The sequence below is a fragment of the Sebastes umbrosus genome, chromosome 21 (assembly GCF_015220745.1).
Source record: "Sebastes umbrosus isolate fSebUmb1 chromosome 21, fSebUmb1.pri, whole genome shotgun sequence".
In the NCBI taxonomy this organism is placed as follows: domain Eukaryota; kingdom Metazoa; phylum Chordata; class Actinopteri; order Perciformes; family Sebastidae; genus Sebastes; species Sebastes umbrosus.
The window spans coordinates 26,934,121-26,948,460 of NC_051289.1; the positions used below are offsets into that span (position 1 = coordinate 26,934,121).

Below are 14,340 nucleotides of genomic sequence, written 5' to 3' on the forward strand. Positions count from 1 at the left end.
GGTGTCTCAGCAGGGATGACCAGAGGCAGTGGTGGAGCGGGGACTTCGACGGTGTCGAGCTCAGACTCTGGGAGCATCACGTTGCTGCGTCAGAAATGATCCCACCACTGCTGCCGTCCAACCTCGGGAATGGACCGGCAGGCCAGGCGGTCTGGAACACTCTCTTCTGCGTGGTCCACCCCGAGGCACTGGAAACGGTCTCCAGCGGTGAGGCCGGGACACGACAGACACTGCCGTGGTTTTTGAAGCGGTGACTCCCTCCATGGAGATGAGCAGTCAGTGGGCAAATCGGTGATCGCTGAAGAGGAAAGGATGTTTGACATACACTGTAGGGTGTCACCAAGCTTTTAGAATCACATATTTTGCAAAGACATTAATTTTGCTGCACCACTTTTTGATGTGAGCAGGCCCTAAGCCCTGTAGTTACACCAATTAAATAGCCTTGTGTTATTTGGAGCAGTTCATTAACAAGTAAAGCTGATTCAGAACTAAACTGTCTATAGCTCCTTTTTAAATGAGCTGAATTGATTGTATTAGTGTTAATATTGGATTTGAATTAGATGTTATATCACTGATAGTGATGAAGGCTTCGCAGCCATGGTTGCACTGGTTCATTGACAGTTCGGTCGTACCTCCAACTCAGAATTACAACTGTAGGAGGCCTGTTTAAAGCCCCTCAAATTACTTCATTTGTCCAACCAACCGTCTAAAACCCAAGATAACAAAGTAAAGCAGCAAATCATCATAACTGAGGTGCTGAAACAAAGTAGTGTTTGGCTTCTTTGCTTGAAAGATGACGATAAACTATTAATAGATTATCAAAATAGTTGTTGAATTATTTTCCATCAATCAACAGAGGTTTCAGCATTATTAATGATCACGTTTGCAGCTGTGGCATTGTTTGCAAAACCCAGAACCATACAGCTTGTCTTATGCATACCGCTATATGCCATTAAGACTTGGTAAATGCAGGTTTAGAGTAGTATCTGACAGTGGAACATGAGTGACATATTGTTTATAAGTATCATTAGCCAGTAGAACAGCAGCAACTTTATACTAGTCAAAGTGAATTGACCACAATCGGTATACAATAGAACACTAAAATGAGCGTACCATCAGCCTATTTTTCCATTTTGGCGCTGCTGCATGGGTGTAAAACATGATGTGACATCGCACTGTAGGCTCCACATTATGGAGAAATATTTAGGTTGAATTTGAAACAAATGAGTAAGTAGTTGAAGGGACATATTTCCATAAATAAATCTGTGCACTGATGTTTAAATAACAGGGAGCGGATTGACAGAAGTGGACTCTCATTGGTGTTGTAGATGAGACTAGTGATTGTAGTGTGTAGGAGCTGCAGCAGTTATCCATGTTCCTCATCTGACATTCCTGCTGAATCATTGAGTGTTAATGTTCAGAGAACCTTGTGCATCAAGCTGTATCCCAGAGCACCACAGGGCAACAGCATGGCTGTTTCATCTCTCCATGCACAGCTGACTCTCCTAGTGAAGGAAAATCAGTTACTCTAGACCGACTGCTTCTGTTTGGCCATTCAACATTTCATTTGATGACCTGACTGTATTTAACTTTAACATTTTTTCTCCTGCAGCAACAAACATCTGAAGTACATTTAAGGTAAAATACTGAATTATTTCTCACAGTACAGTAAAGCTGCAATGGGAACACAGTTTCTGCTTGGGTGAATCAAACCTCAACTGCAATCCAAACTGTTTTTAGAAATCAAAATCAAAGGAGCCAAACTAGGCTGAGGAGGAGAAACCTGTGTTATCAGCTAAATCTGACAGAAAGAAATAACGAGTACTCTGTTTACCTCCAACATTCTTTCACCTTTTTGTTGCAACATCTAGGGTGTGTAATGCCTGATTTATATACGTTCTGTGTGAGCTGGTGCTGGCACCTCTCGTGCACACCAGGCATACATAATGTAGTACCGTGGCGGATTGTACATTGCATATATTTTCTTTTTGATTTTTGACCCACGGTTTTGAAATCCTTTGTCAGGCGGTCTTTTATTTGATCTATTTGACGGACTTGTTTCTAGGGGTGTAACGATACGTTTTACAACAATGCGATACGATTTCCATGGTTCTGATACGATTCAAGGACGATATTTGGCTCATCTAGATTCACGATTCAATGATTTCAAATCGATACAGTAACTTTTCTTTGCTAAAAATAAGTCAGTGTAACTGAAATAAATATCATACTGGACAGAGCAGGGCAGGATTCCTCAGAGTTTTTCTTGTGAGGGAATCAGTAATAAATTAATTATGGAAATTATCAAGTTAACAATGATTAATGGCAAATACATACAGCTTTTATTAGAAAATAATAAATGTGCAACTGCAGGACCTGCTGCTTCAGTTCTCAAGATACAAGGCAGTGCAATATTTAACACTACATATAATAAACCAACTTCTATTCAAGTTAAATGAACAGTGGTTTAACCTACTGCTTCTGTCCTCATTTTCAATATAAACAGTAGATCAATAATACAGAGATCAACCGCTGATAGTGATCAAACAGCTGATAGTGATCAAACAGCTGATAGTGATCAAACAGCTTGGGACAGAATCATTCCTCTACAAACGCTGGTTAAATAATCTGCTGATAGTAATCCAGTAGTCCACCTACATGGTTCATTATGGCTCTTTTCATACATGAAAACATCTGGAACAACATGTTAAAACTACGTTAGACTAACGTTAGCTGAGTTTCTGTTTTGTTTTTTACTTTACTCCCGTCGTGATAATTCACCTCTCGGACCGTCTGCTCTCCGGCATTGATACGTGAGGCTGATGCTGCGTGCACGTAGATATCATGACGGGGAAAAGAAAGTCATTTTCTCTGAGTAAAAAACAACAGCGCACAGGGAAAGCTCCTGTGGGTGAAGCCGCCCTCGCCAAGTGGACTGATAGCGCCTGAAAGACCGGTGTCCGTCTCCCTCCACGCCACTACCGGGTGAGAGAGCGAGGAGTCCAGTGCTCCGTTTGTCTGCATGCACGCCATGGATGCGCGCTTGCGCTGCAGAGGGCGGAGCTGGCAAGCTGGCGCATGTCTGGAGAACCGGAGTTACGTCTAACATTTCTTTAATAATAAAAGTGCTAAAAAACACTTTCATAAAACGTTTGTCGTCCTTAAATACAAGGTGCAAATCCTTAGTATCCATACAATCGTTTTTAAAATCGATATACGTCTCCCGTGAAGGACAACTTGCCGAGTACCTATGGATGTAGTTGGATTGTAGGAATATAAATCGATACATCGATGTAGTAGATGAAGCGTTACACCCCTACTTGATTCAATAGTTCCATATTAGTTTGGCCCAACACAACTCCATGGCTGGAAAAACATCCTGGAAGCGTTATGAGGAGGATGTTCTGTGCCTGGAATTAATAAGGTTGCTGTTGTAACAGAGGTACTTGTCCAGAAATCTCACCTCCCGACTCTGATGTCCAATCTATCATCTGCCATGTCCGCGGTGCTTGGTGCGTAGTCATATTTTTCAGGAAGTGCGCGCCGCTTCTCTGCGGCTCTCTGCGAGCTCCGCAAACCACCTCTGTGACTCTGCACAAGCTTTACACAGAAGTATAAATTAGGCATAAGGAAGTACTTTGAATCCAAAATGCAAAGGAATACTTTGACATTGTGGGAAATATGTTAATTTGCGCTCCTATCAAATATGGAGCTGGAGCCGGGAGGCAAATATCTTAGCTTGCCATAAGAGCTAACATATTTTATTGGGACACACCTGCCAATATAAGGTCACTCATTACCACGTTGTTCCCATTTCTTTAATCTATTGAAACAGATCTAATGAATTTGTTTAATACATTTGTTGTTGAGCTGAGTTACGTGCTGGAAACTCACTGCACCCCGTTCCAAACAAATAGTCGTTTTTGCATTTCTGAGTTTGTTCGGATTAAACAAACAAGATAGATCATGTGGATTGTGAGCTTTAAGGATGGATAGCTGTTTTCTCTGCTTGATGCTCAGCTTCCACTTCCTGACTCCAGCTCTGGACTTCACACACAGAGATAAGATAGATATTCTCATCTCACTCCCACAATGTTAAACTCCGTGATTTGAATGAAGCACCCACTGTTACTGCTACAGTTTAGAAACATTAGTGAGCAGGACGTCCACCCTTACTGTAGTAGAGGTGAAAGAAAAGGCCGGGTTAGAGTAGACACTTTATCCTCAGTATGTCCACAATGATGTGGTCATTTTGCTGTAGAGCAGAAGGGCCGCTCCAGGGGAGTAACTTGTTGCTTTTGTTTCTCTTTTGACTTTTGTGCTGCAATAAATACCAAGATAATGATGTGGTATAGTTTGAAGAGATAGCCAAGCTCTTTCTGTAGCATCGTTGTGTCCCCGCTGTCGTCCCATCTACACTCACTCAACAAGCAGCAACAACTCTGAAAACACAACGGGCCTCTTTTCTTCTAAAAGACCCCATTGTTAAACTTCTCAGCCATGATGCACATCACACTGATATTACATTACATCTTTATGTTCATTTCTGTAACACATTTAAACTGCAAATTCATTCAGATTAAGGAATTTTGATTCATATAAGTCAAACAAATGTGCGACGGGTTCTCTTAAATGGCTGGTACATGCCACACAAATCTGTTGGTTTGTTTCTCACACGAGGCCCATTGTTCCTTTATGTGGACTTTGAGTTATTGTAATTACATCTGGTGGCCGTATAAACAGGCTGTTGACATTTCCATTTTAAAAAATCAAGTGTCATAACAGAACCCAATAGACTTGATTCTTCTTTTTTTAAGGGAAGGACACATTACTTTGTGGCTTGCATGGCTAAATAAATATGTAATAAAACATCCTTTATGGAGGATGAATGTGCTCTCTCAGAGAATGTTTTTTTTTTTTTTGTCATTTCTAAATGGAAATTTGACCTGAGGGGGAGGGGGAGGGAGAGGGGGGGGGGGGGGGCGGGCTAAATATGGAAGCCCAATTCTGCCACTGAAAAAAAAAGTTTCATTAATAAAATAATTATGACTTAGTAGAGCTACTATCTCATAATTATGATTTAGTATGTCGTCATTATGACTTGGTATCTGATATAAAAGATGAAAGTCAAATAAATTTAATGATGAAAACAACTTGCTGTTGAATTTTTCTTCGGGGGGGAGGGGAGGGGGGGGTACTGCCTGTAGTTACATCTTGCTATTACAAACATTTTAAAAACTTAATTTAACACAAGATAAGAGATAAGACAATCCTTTATTAGTCCCAAGGGGGAAATTTGCAAGCAGCACATCATCTATGTTAAAGGCAATTATTGACACCATTATATACTGTACGTACCTATATCCAGTCTACCTGTATGTCTCTTTTTCCTGCCCAGTTGTGGTAGATTTAAAAGTATAACCCCGGGGACCGCCGGTACAATAACCTTATATTTTGATGTTCTAAAAATGTTAATAAAATGTACCCGAATTCACGAATATGTAGGATATTACTACAGACATTCATGTAATATTACGTCACAACGTCTGCTGTATTAGCCGTGTGTTTACTACGTGTTTATTTGCATATAGAGCGGGGAAATGAGATCAGATCACACGTGGGGATGGGTAGGGAGGGTACTGTAGCCTACACAGTACTGTACTGTATTTTTTGTCAATATTGTCATGTAAAGTGGTTGTTTGCATAAAAACACACAATTCAAATGATTATTTAAATATTTGCTTTGATCAAAAAAAAGAAAAATCTTGGCAAGCTACTTAGAGCTAGTGTTAGGAAGTTAAACAAGTCATAATTCCCTCTCTAATATGTATTTTCTATTGTTGTGAAAACATCTCCTACAAACAACTGTGATCACGATGAGGTTTAATTTACCTTCGCTCAATAGTCATTTTTACTGAGTTGGATGCACCATAATGTAACTCAATTTCTCCACGCCATAGTCCTGTACAATTTAGAGCCGTAACAAAGTCTTGCATCACTTTTAAGTTTTAAGGCATAGTCGCTAAATATATTCTATTTAAATTTTTCATCAGAGTGTGTATACAGAGTAAATGAGGTGAATATAGACTAAAGAGACTGAATACTAGGCCTACTGCACATGGTAAACTCAATCTTAGCAACAGGAAAATACACTGTACTTTTGATCAAATCGCAGGAGAAGAGAAATCAGAATATATGAAAAAAAAATGTCCATAGAACATACTCAAGCATAAACAAGTATGCAGCTTGAATCAGCGTTAAAGAATAACTTGCCATCTTTTTCAGTGCTGCACTTGTTTCTGAGGAGGTCTAACATGCCTGCTCTGATCTCCAGGGTGAAGGACTGGTGGAAGTGATCTTTCATTGTGAAGAAACTCAGCAGCTGTTCTCCAGTCTGGCTGCTTGGATCGAAGCACTCAGAGATGTCGGCGGTAATGGGAATGGCGTGCTCCTCGTATTTCAGTCCCAGGCTCTTCAGGCAGGCGGTAACATCTACCGATGTGCAGTACTCTGTGATGCGACCAACACACAGCTCCTCCTTGTAAGTCTTCCACAGGGTGTCCCAGCCAGAGTTAGCTGGATAGTAGATTAAAAAATACATTCATTCAAGAAAAAAGATATTGGCAATAATAATTACAATCAAGAGGGCTGGTAGCCTCACCACAGCATTACTACTGACCTGTTGAAACAATGATCATAAGCCTGCCATTGTTCTTCAGAAGGCTGTGGTAGAACTTAATAGTATCGGCGAGGTTATCCACATAGCCGATCATCTGTTAAGGAGAGAGTTGTGGAGAACCTTTAATCTGACCTTTTGGGTTGAAGCTTCCTCCAGTTTGAAGTGTTTTTGAATTACTGTAGTTATGTAAAGGACACTTATGTCAGATTATCAACCCTGTTTCCTACAAAATGATGGTCCCATAAAACTACTCTGCATTCTCAATCAGGTTTCGTGGGAAATTTTTTCAAACGGGGAGTGTCCGGGGCATGTGGGGTCTCTGATAAGGCTGCCAGCCTTCATCCTCAGTCGACTGGCATAGATAATCACCAGGTTTGGGAGCTTCGTCCCAAACCGCCTTCACCACCCGATGCAGGTCTTTACGCTCGGCGGCTGTAAAGCCGGCGTACCACACAGTGGCGCAGTTAGTCAGGATGCTCTCGATGGTGGTCCTGAAAAAATGTAGCAGCAGTTTCTGTGGGAGCTGGGCCTCTTTCAGCTTCCTGAGGATGATTGTTCGGCCTTTTAAACCAGGTGTGAGGTGTTAAAGGTCCATGTCAGCTGTTTAGACATATTGACTCCAAGGAACTTTAGGCTCTCCACGCTTTCCACTGCCTCTCCATGTATGTGGAGGGGGAGGTGGACTTTGTCCTTTGTTCTCCTGGAGTCAATAACCATCTCCTTTGTCTTAAGCTGGGGACACACCAAGCCGACATCAAAGAACTAGCGGCAACTTTGTCTTGACCAAAAAGTTGCACTCGAACACACCGCAAAGACGACAGCCGACGGCCAGCTACCACGTACGTTCTGCGCCTGCGTGAGATGAAATAACTCTCCACCAGCAGGTCGCGATTAGCTGTATTCATCATTCAAAAACGGAAACCGTTGACCGAGGATGGCGGATATAAAAGTTGTTGTTATGATACATACATGAAAAAAAGCAGCGTTTGCTGACCATTTCCACACCACTCTCACTCACCACTCAGCTTCATTCCAGATGTTCATGTCGTGAAAATATCCATGTGTTGGAATGATCAGATGAGATGAAGATGAGAAACGAGAAGAGCCTTCTGTGTTTTGTCTCTTGACTCTACTCTCGTTTTCTTGCTCTCTTCACTTCCATTTCTCTTCTTGTGCACTGATTCATTTTTCATGTTGTTGTGTCTCTAGAGTAGGCCTGTTTGTCACCTGACCTGAAAGATACATCCCGCTCCTTGAGTAATGTCCTCACATTGCTGTTTATCAACGGCTTTTGGTTAGGAAACACCTTTATTGTCCTTTCACACACATTTTCTGTGCAAAAGTTTATGTATCTTAGGACTGATTCAGCATATTCCTCAAGATCTGCTCCTTCTTCAAGTCTATGTCAACAAGGCAGTCTTGCAGCATTGAGGTGGCTTCCTCAGACCACACTTGTACTGTCCTGATAGCTGGTTTTGTTCTGCAGATGCGTGGTCTGTAAGCTGGGGTCAGAGTTGGTCTGATTGTCCTAGATGTGGAAATGGGGTTGCTTTAAATGCTCCTGGGATGTTTGTGTAGACTTCGTCCAGGATGTTGTTCTCTCTTGTTGGAAAGTTCACATTTTTATGAAACTTGGGCATGACCACTTTGAGATGAGCGTGGTTGAAGTCCCGTGCTACAATGATCACACTGTCTGGGCGTGCCGTGAGCTGTTTGTTAATGCCGTCATGTAGCTTTTCCGATGCTTACTTAGCCCTAACTGGTGGAGGAATGTATACTGACATAATTGTTATTGACATAACTACCCTCGGTAGAAAGGACGGTCTGCACATTACCGTTAGGAGCTCCAAATCTGGGCCGCAATGTTTATCCACCATGCTGTTGTTTACGTACGCACACAGTCCTCCTCTTCTGCTCTTCCCGGAGTCCCACGTTCGGTCCGCTCTGTAATCAGAGCATTCGGCTAGTTGGCAGCTGGGACGCACAAGTTGTGGTTCAGCCAGGTCTCTGTAATGATTGTCACAAAGTGGGGCATAATTAGGGCCCGAGCACCGACAACGTCGGGCCAGCGAAGGCCCTATTGAAACTGTAGCGTTTATTTTTTTTCACAAAAATTATGAAAAATTGGTGAAAAATTTGATATATCAAGGGTCTAGGGTTTGGCTGTTGCAAAATGGCTCGCTAGCGCCCCCTAGAGAGTTGGAAAAATTGAGATCCTTGCTCCAGTTTCACCTACATGTATGAAATTTGGCAGATAGATGTAACATGTGGAGACACACAAAAAAGCCTCTGGGAGGTATGCCCAAAACTCAACAGGAAGTCAGCCATCTTGAATTTAATATGCAATTTTCGCCCATTTCTAGCGTTTTATAGGTCATGTACTTTAACGAACTCCTCCTACAGATTTAATCAGATCGACTTGAAATTTGGTCAGGACCATCTTAAGACCTTGAGGATGAAAAGTTATCAAAAAGGTGAGTTTTCACTGAACGACCTGACCGTGGCGTGGCGGCCATTTTGAGCGATTCACCATGAAACAGGAAGTTGTTGTAACTCATGTGTACATAGTCCGATCTTCCCCAAATTTCTCAGGTATGATGGTGGTCCAGTCTTGAGAACATGTTCATGCACAAATATACTCATAGCCCCGCCCCAAGACGTTAGCCGCGCCCCCTTTTGTAACTCATGAACCGTTTGTCGTAGAGTCTTGTGGGAGGTGTCATATCACTCAGCAGAGAGTGCCTGTTAAGTTTGTATTGTTATCCCCGCCCCCTACACATTAGCCACGCCCCCTTTCATAACTCGTGAACCATTTGTCGTAGAGTTTCGTGGCAGGCGTCATGGCGCTCATCAGAGTTTCGGTTTCACCGTGCCGGGCCGCTTCAGTCGGCGTCCCGCCAGTACCCCCAACACGCGAGGAGGGATGAGGGCCCGTTCATCGCTGCTCGCAGCTTTAATTCTCACTTGGATCTCATCCACCTTGTTGGTGAGAGACCTGGAGTTGGTGAGGAACAGACTCGGAAGTGCTGGTCTGTACGGGTTAGCCTTTAGCCTAGCATGTAGCACGGCTCGCTTACCCTGCATCTGGTTCCTCTCCCTCCACCGCTTCGCTGGTGCGATAGCCATAGTCCAACGTGCTCCAGGCTGCGTAGAATCTCCGGGGGAATGAATGTTGTGTCCAATCTGAGAGCTTTGTGGTGGCATCAGATGAAAAATAGCTGGGATCGGTTGTACTTATTGAAGGCTGCTGCTTTACTGATAAAAAAATATATTAGCTTGAGACATATAAGCAAACTACGAGAACTAAAGCAAGAGAGCCAAGCCGCTGCATCTGCACACGCCGCCATCTTGGATCCATTTCACCATGAAATATGCAGATTTCGCAACGAACTGGCAACCGCTTGTTGTGAAGTGAATGCAATGGAACGGGGGAGGGAGAAAGAGACATCTGGTGGCTGAATGTTATCAATGTTATCAATAGCACCTTTAAACACATGGTTATCATCGTAAATTGAAACAAAACAAAACAACAAAAGTAAAAATCACATCATGGTTTGGCTTAAAATGACTACGTTTGATACGTTATTAAGCTACAGACGTAATACGTTCCCCTCCAAACGTATTTCAAGATGCAGTTTGATTGTATGGGAACGCAATTTTTAGGAGACAGGGCTGCAGTTTATACAGTATTTGTGCCTATTTATAGCACTGATCGCTCCCCAATGAATGAACATGCAAAGCCCAGAGGCCAGAAAGTGAGCCTAAAACATGTTTGTCATTACATCATTTTTAAATTGAATGTCCAAGAAGCAAAGTCATGATACCGTACATGAACCATGTGTATGAGGTCGAATGTCTTCATGCCTCTGTTTGCTTTGACTTCCCTCTCATAGCTCTCACTTCTCATGAAATGCCAAGTAAATGGGATCTTCTGAAGGTTGGTGGTCTTTGCTACCAGAGCTATAAGTTGGATAAAAGACAGAGAAGGCAGAAAATAACATTGACATATATGTACTGTATACAGTGCATCAGAACATTTTATAAAACAAACCATGACCTAAACTCAGATTATGATCAGAAACAAAACCAATACAAAGTTTAGCTGCTAGCAATCCATTAAGAGCATGCAGTTCAACAATTTCCCTACAATTTCTAAGTGCTATCAGATCTGTTCCCACATTATGTGTGCTGATGTTTTTTCTCCCTTTTTACGCAATCACCAGGCAGTGTTAACATAGCCTAAGATATATATGTTCAAGCTGATTTTACAGTTACACCTGATTTTTTTTTTTTATTAGGAATATAAATCACAAATTCTGTGTAAATCTGTTTCATGAGTAGACACTTTTGAAAGCTTTTGAAAAAACAAAACAAATGAAAAAATGCTGACAGACCTCATGAGTTTGTAAGTGATATGTGTGTCAGGAGACGGGACAGTAATATGTAATTATGTTAAATGTGTTATTTTCCGACATATAAAACCTTAGTCATCTGACAAAAAGCAATGCTACTGCTAATAATAATAAAAATGTTTCACAAAAGGTTCAGAAGAAAGATGATAAAAATAAAGAGAGAAAAATAGAAATGTAACAAAAACACTATGTGGCGTTTTGAATTGTTGATACCTTTGAATTCTGTGAGCTGAGTGCTGCCCTCCACAATGTCAGCTGTGATCGGGACAGCAGGGAATGTAGACTGCAGTAGAGAGAGCAACTGGACATCCAGTTCCCCTGGAAGACACCAGGAAGTCTTTAGACTTTAAACCTCAGTGTAGTGCTGCTTCAATGTGAAAACCTCATGCACCAAAATTGGAATATTGCAAACATTTCTTAAACATTCAAAACTAATTTTGTGTCGACCTGTCAGATATGAACAATGACTTTAATGTTGCCGCTGTGCAATAATCCATGTATGATCTTGATTGACCTTTAGTGGAGCACAGTCCAGACTACAAGAGCTTTGACCAAAGTGTCCTCCTAACCCATCACTGTCCCGTCTCCTCGTCCCTAACTTATTATTAAAACTTATTATTAAAAGGACAAATTTTAAAATCTGTCATCTTAAACAAATACCAGGATGCTTCAATGGGCTTCTAATGTGAGTGATGGGGGATAAAATCCACAGTCCTGTTTCTGTGTAAAATGGGTTCAAAAGATTATATTATATGCAACCCGGTCTCACGTTGAAGGCAAATAAATTTCACATTACACGGACGCATTTTAGCCTTTTTGCACGTCATTTATACGCCAACCACTAACTTAGGTTCAGGCAAGAAAACCACTTAGTTAGAGTAAGGGAAAACGTCATGGTTGGGCTTAAAATAAGTAAATAAACTAATTAAAATACGTATGGAAACAACTATGGAAAACACGTCACAAATGTCAATAAAAAACACGTGATCAATTTTTTTATAAAAAAACGTCACAAAACAAAACAACCGCTGTCTCCAACACGGGTCTCCTGGTTAAAAGTCTGGTGTTCACCATAAGTGGTCTTTTTCCCTTTTTATACTACGACACTATTCTTACCGTAGCATTTATCACGGATGCCTTTACATTGCAGTCGTTACAGGATACATGGCGTACAAATGACATGCGTAAACTAAGAAAGGCGTATTTATTGCACGCTAAACGCCTTGTGCATTATTGTGGCATTTATACGCCTTTTTGTGTGAACGGGCTGGTGTATTATAAGTAAATATGAGGTTTCAGCAGTCTGACTCAGTCAAATCAAGTGGGTATCTCCAGAGTTACAGTGTTTTTAGTACAACATGTCCTCCTTGTGTTTGCCCAGATAGTGTTTCCTTACGAAACTGCAGTGGAGCAACACAAAGAGGGAATTTTGTACTAAAAACACTGTAAGTTTGGGAGACAAGTAATTTGATTTGTTTAACTGAGACAGTCGAAGCCTCACATTAGGCTTCAGATAGACTTTTGAATATCATTTTGCACAGAAAAGGGACTGTGAATTTTTTTCCTCATCACTTATACTGGAAGCACATAAGGCAATGATCTCTTCAGAGCCAGTATGAACAGAAGGAATGATTACAACAATAAAAATGGTGTCAATGTTCATATGGGCAACTTTGATGAGTTGATAAACTCATATATACATAGGGTATTTACTATATGTAGACTTGCATAGTTCATGATAACAGTACGGAGCCCCCCTAGACCCCAAGGAAAGAATTGTATGAATTCGTTCCCTCAAATTACTAACTCGTTCCCTCAAATTATTAACTCGTTCCCTCAAATTACTAACTTGTTGCCTCAAATTACTAACTCCCTCCCTTAAACTGATAACTCGTTCCCTCAAATTAGTAACTCGTTCCCTCAAATTACTAACTTGTTCCCTAAAATTAGTAACTTATTCCCTCAACTTAGTAACTTGTTCTCTCAAATTAATAACATGTTCCATCAAACTACTAACATGTTCCCTCAAATTACTAACATGTTCCCTCTAATTACTAACTCGTTCCCTCAAATTAGTTACTCATTTCCTCAAATTAGTAACTTGTTCCCTCAAATTACTAATTCGTTCACTCAAATTAGTAACTTGTTCCCCCAAATTAGTAACTAATTTCCTCAAATTAGTAACTTGTTCCCTCAAATTACTAATTCGTTCACTCAAATTAGTAACTTGTTCCCTCAAATTAGTAACTCGTTCCCTCAAATTACTAACTTGTTCCCTCAAATTAGTAACTTGTTTCCTCAAATTAGTAACTTGTTCCCTCAAATTACTAACTCGTTCCCTCAAATTACTAACTTGTTCCCTCAAATTACTAACTTGTTCCCTCAATTTAGTGACTTGTTCCCTCAAATTAATAACTCGTTCCATTGAATTACTAACTCAAGGGCGCAAGTTACTTCATAGTGCACTTCCTCCAATCATTCAATAAGTTCACTGTCTGGAATGATTGCAGGAATAGCACTATGAAGTAACTTGTGAGGGAATGAGCTATTAATTTGAGGGAATGAATTAATAAAATGTTCTCCTAAGGTATAAGGGGGCTCCGTATTACAGTAACTCTGACTTTGGAGAAAAATGAAGTCAAATTCAGTCATTATTTTTAAAATCATGGAACAGTGTCCCCTCTGGTCTTTAAATACAACTGCTTCTTTAAACCCATAAAATCACACAATAATGCAATTTCTTGCACTTGTGGATCTTCGCCACACACTACAGTTAGTAACTGAGGCAAAACTACTTCAACAGGTGTTCATAGTTAGTGTCATCACATACCTCCACCACTTCCAACACCAAGAACATCTAGGCGGCTTTCGCCTGCTCCAATTCTGCATCTAGACATGATAGATGGAACAGAGAAACATGGCGAAAGGATACAATTGTTATTTACAATTGATACGGTAAACAAAGGAAATATGAAAAACAACAAAAAAAGGGTCTCTTCCCGCCTGCCTGTAGGCTTGGAAGAAGCATTCACGAAGCCAGACACTCTCGAGGCTTATTCGTCCGAGCGATGTTCCCTGTAACAGGTGTTGTGGGGACCCCCAGTAGCGTAGATCATTCTCTACCGAGGGGGGAAATGTAACCAAGAGTCGCTTGTGCTTCTTGGCACTGAAGCGTATGCTGGCTAACCACCTCTGCAGGAGCCGCATGTGCAGCAACCCCAGCAGCACCACCAGGTGAGCAGCCGCCAT

General features: G+C 41.2%; 1 protein-coding gene across 1 annotated transcript; it reads right to left on the reverse strand.

The window, feature by feature from the left end:
* Positions 1-5,255: 5,255 nt before the first annotated feature.
* Positions 5,256-14,340, reverse strand: LOC119480973 (histamine N-methyltransferase A-like). Its single transcript, XM_037757632.1, has 6 exons — positions 14,099-14,340; positions 13,922-13,980; positions 11,305-11,409; positions 10,509-10,639; positions 6,680-6,773; positions 5,256-6,576 (listed from the first exon to the last, which is right to left on the reverse strand). The coding sequence occupies exons 1-6, from the start codon at positions 14,338-14,340 to the stop codon at positions 6,224-6,226; spliced, it is 984 nt and encodes a 327-aa protein (XP_037613560.1). The 3' UTR covers positions 5,256-6,223.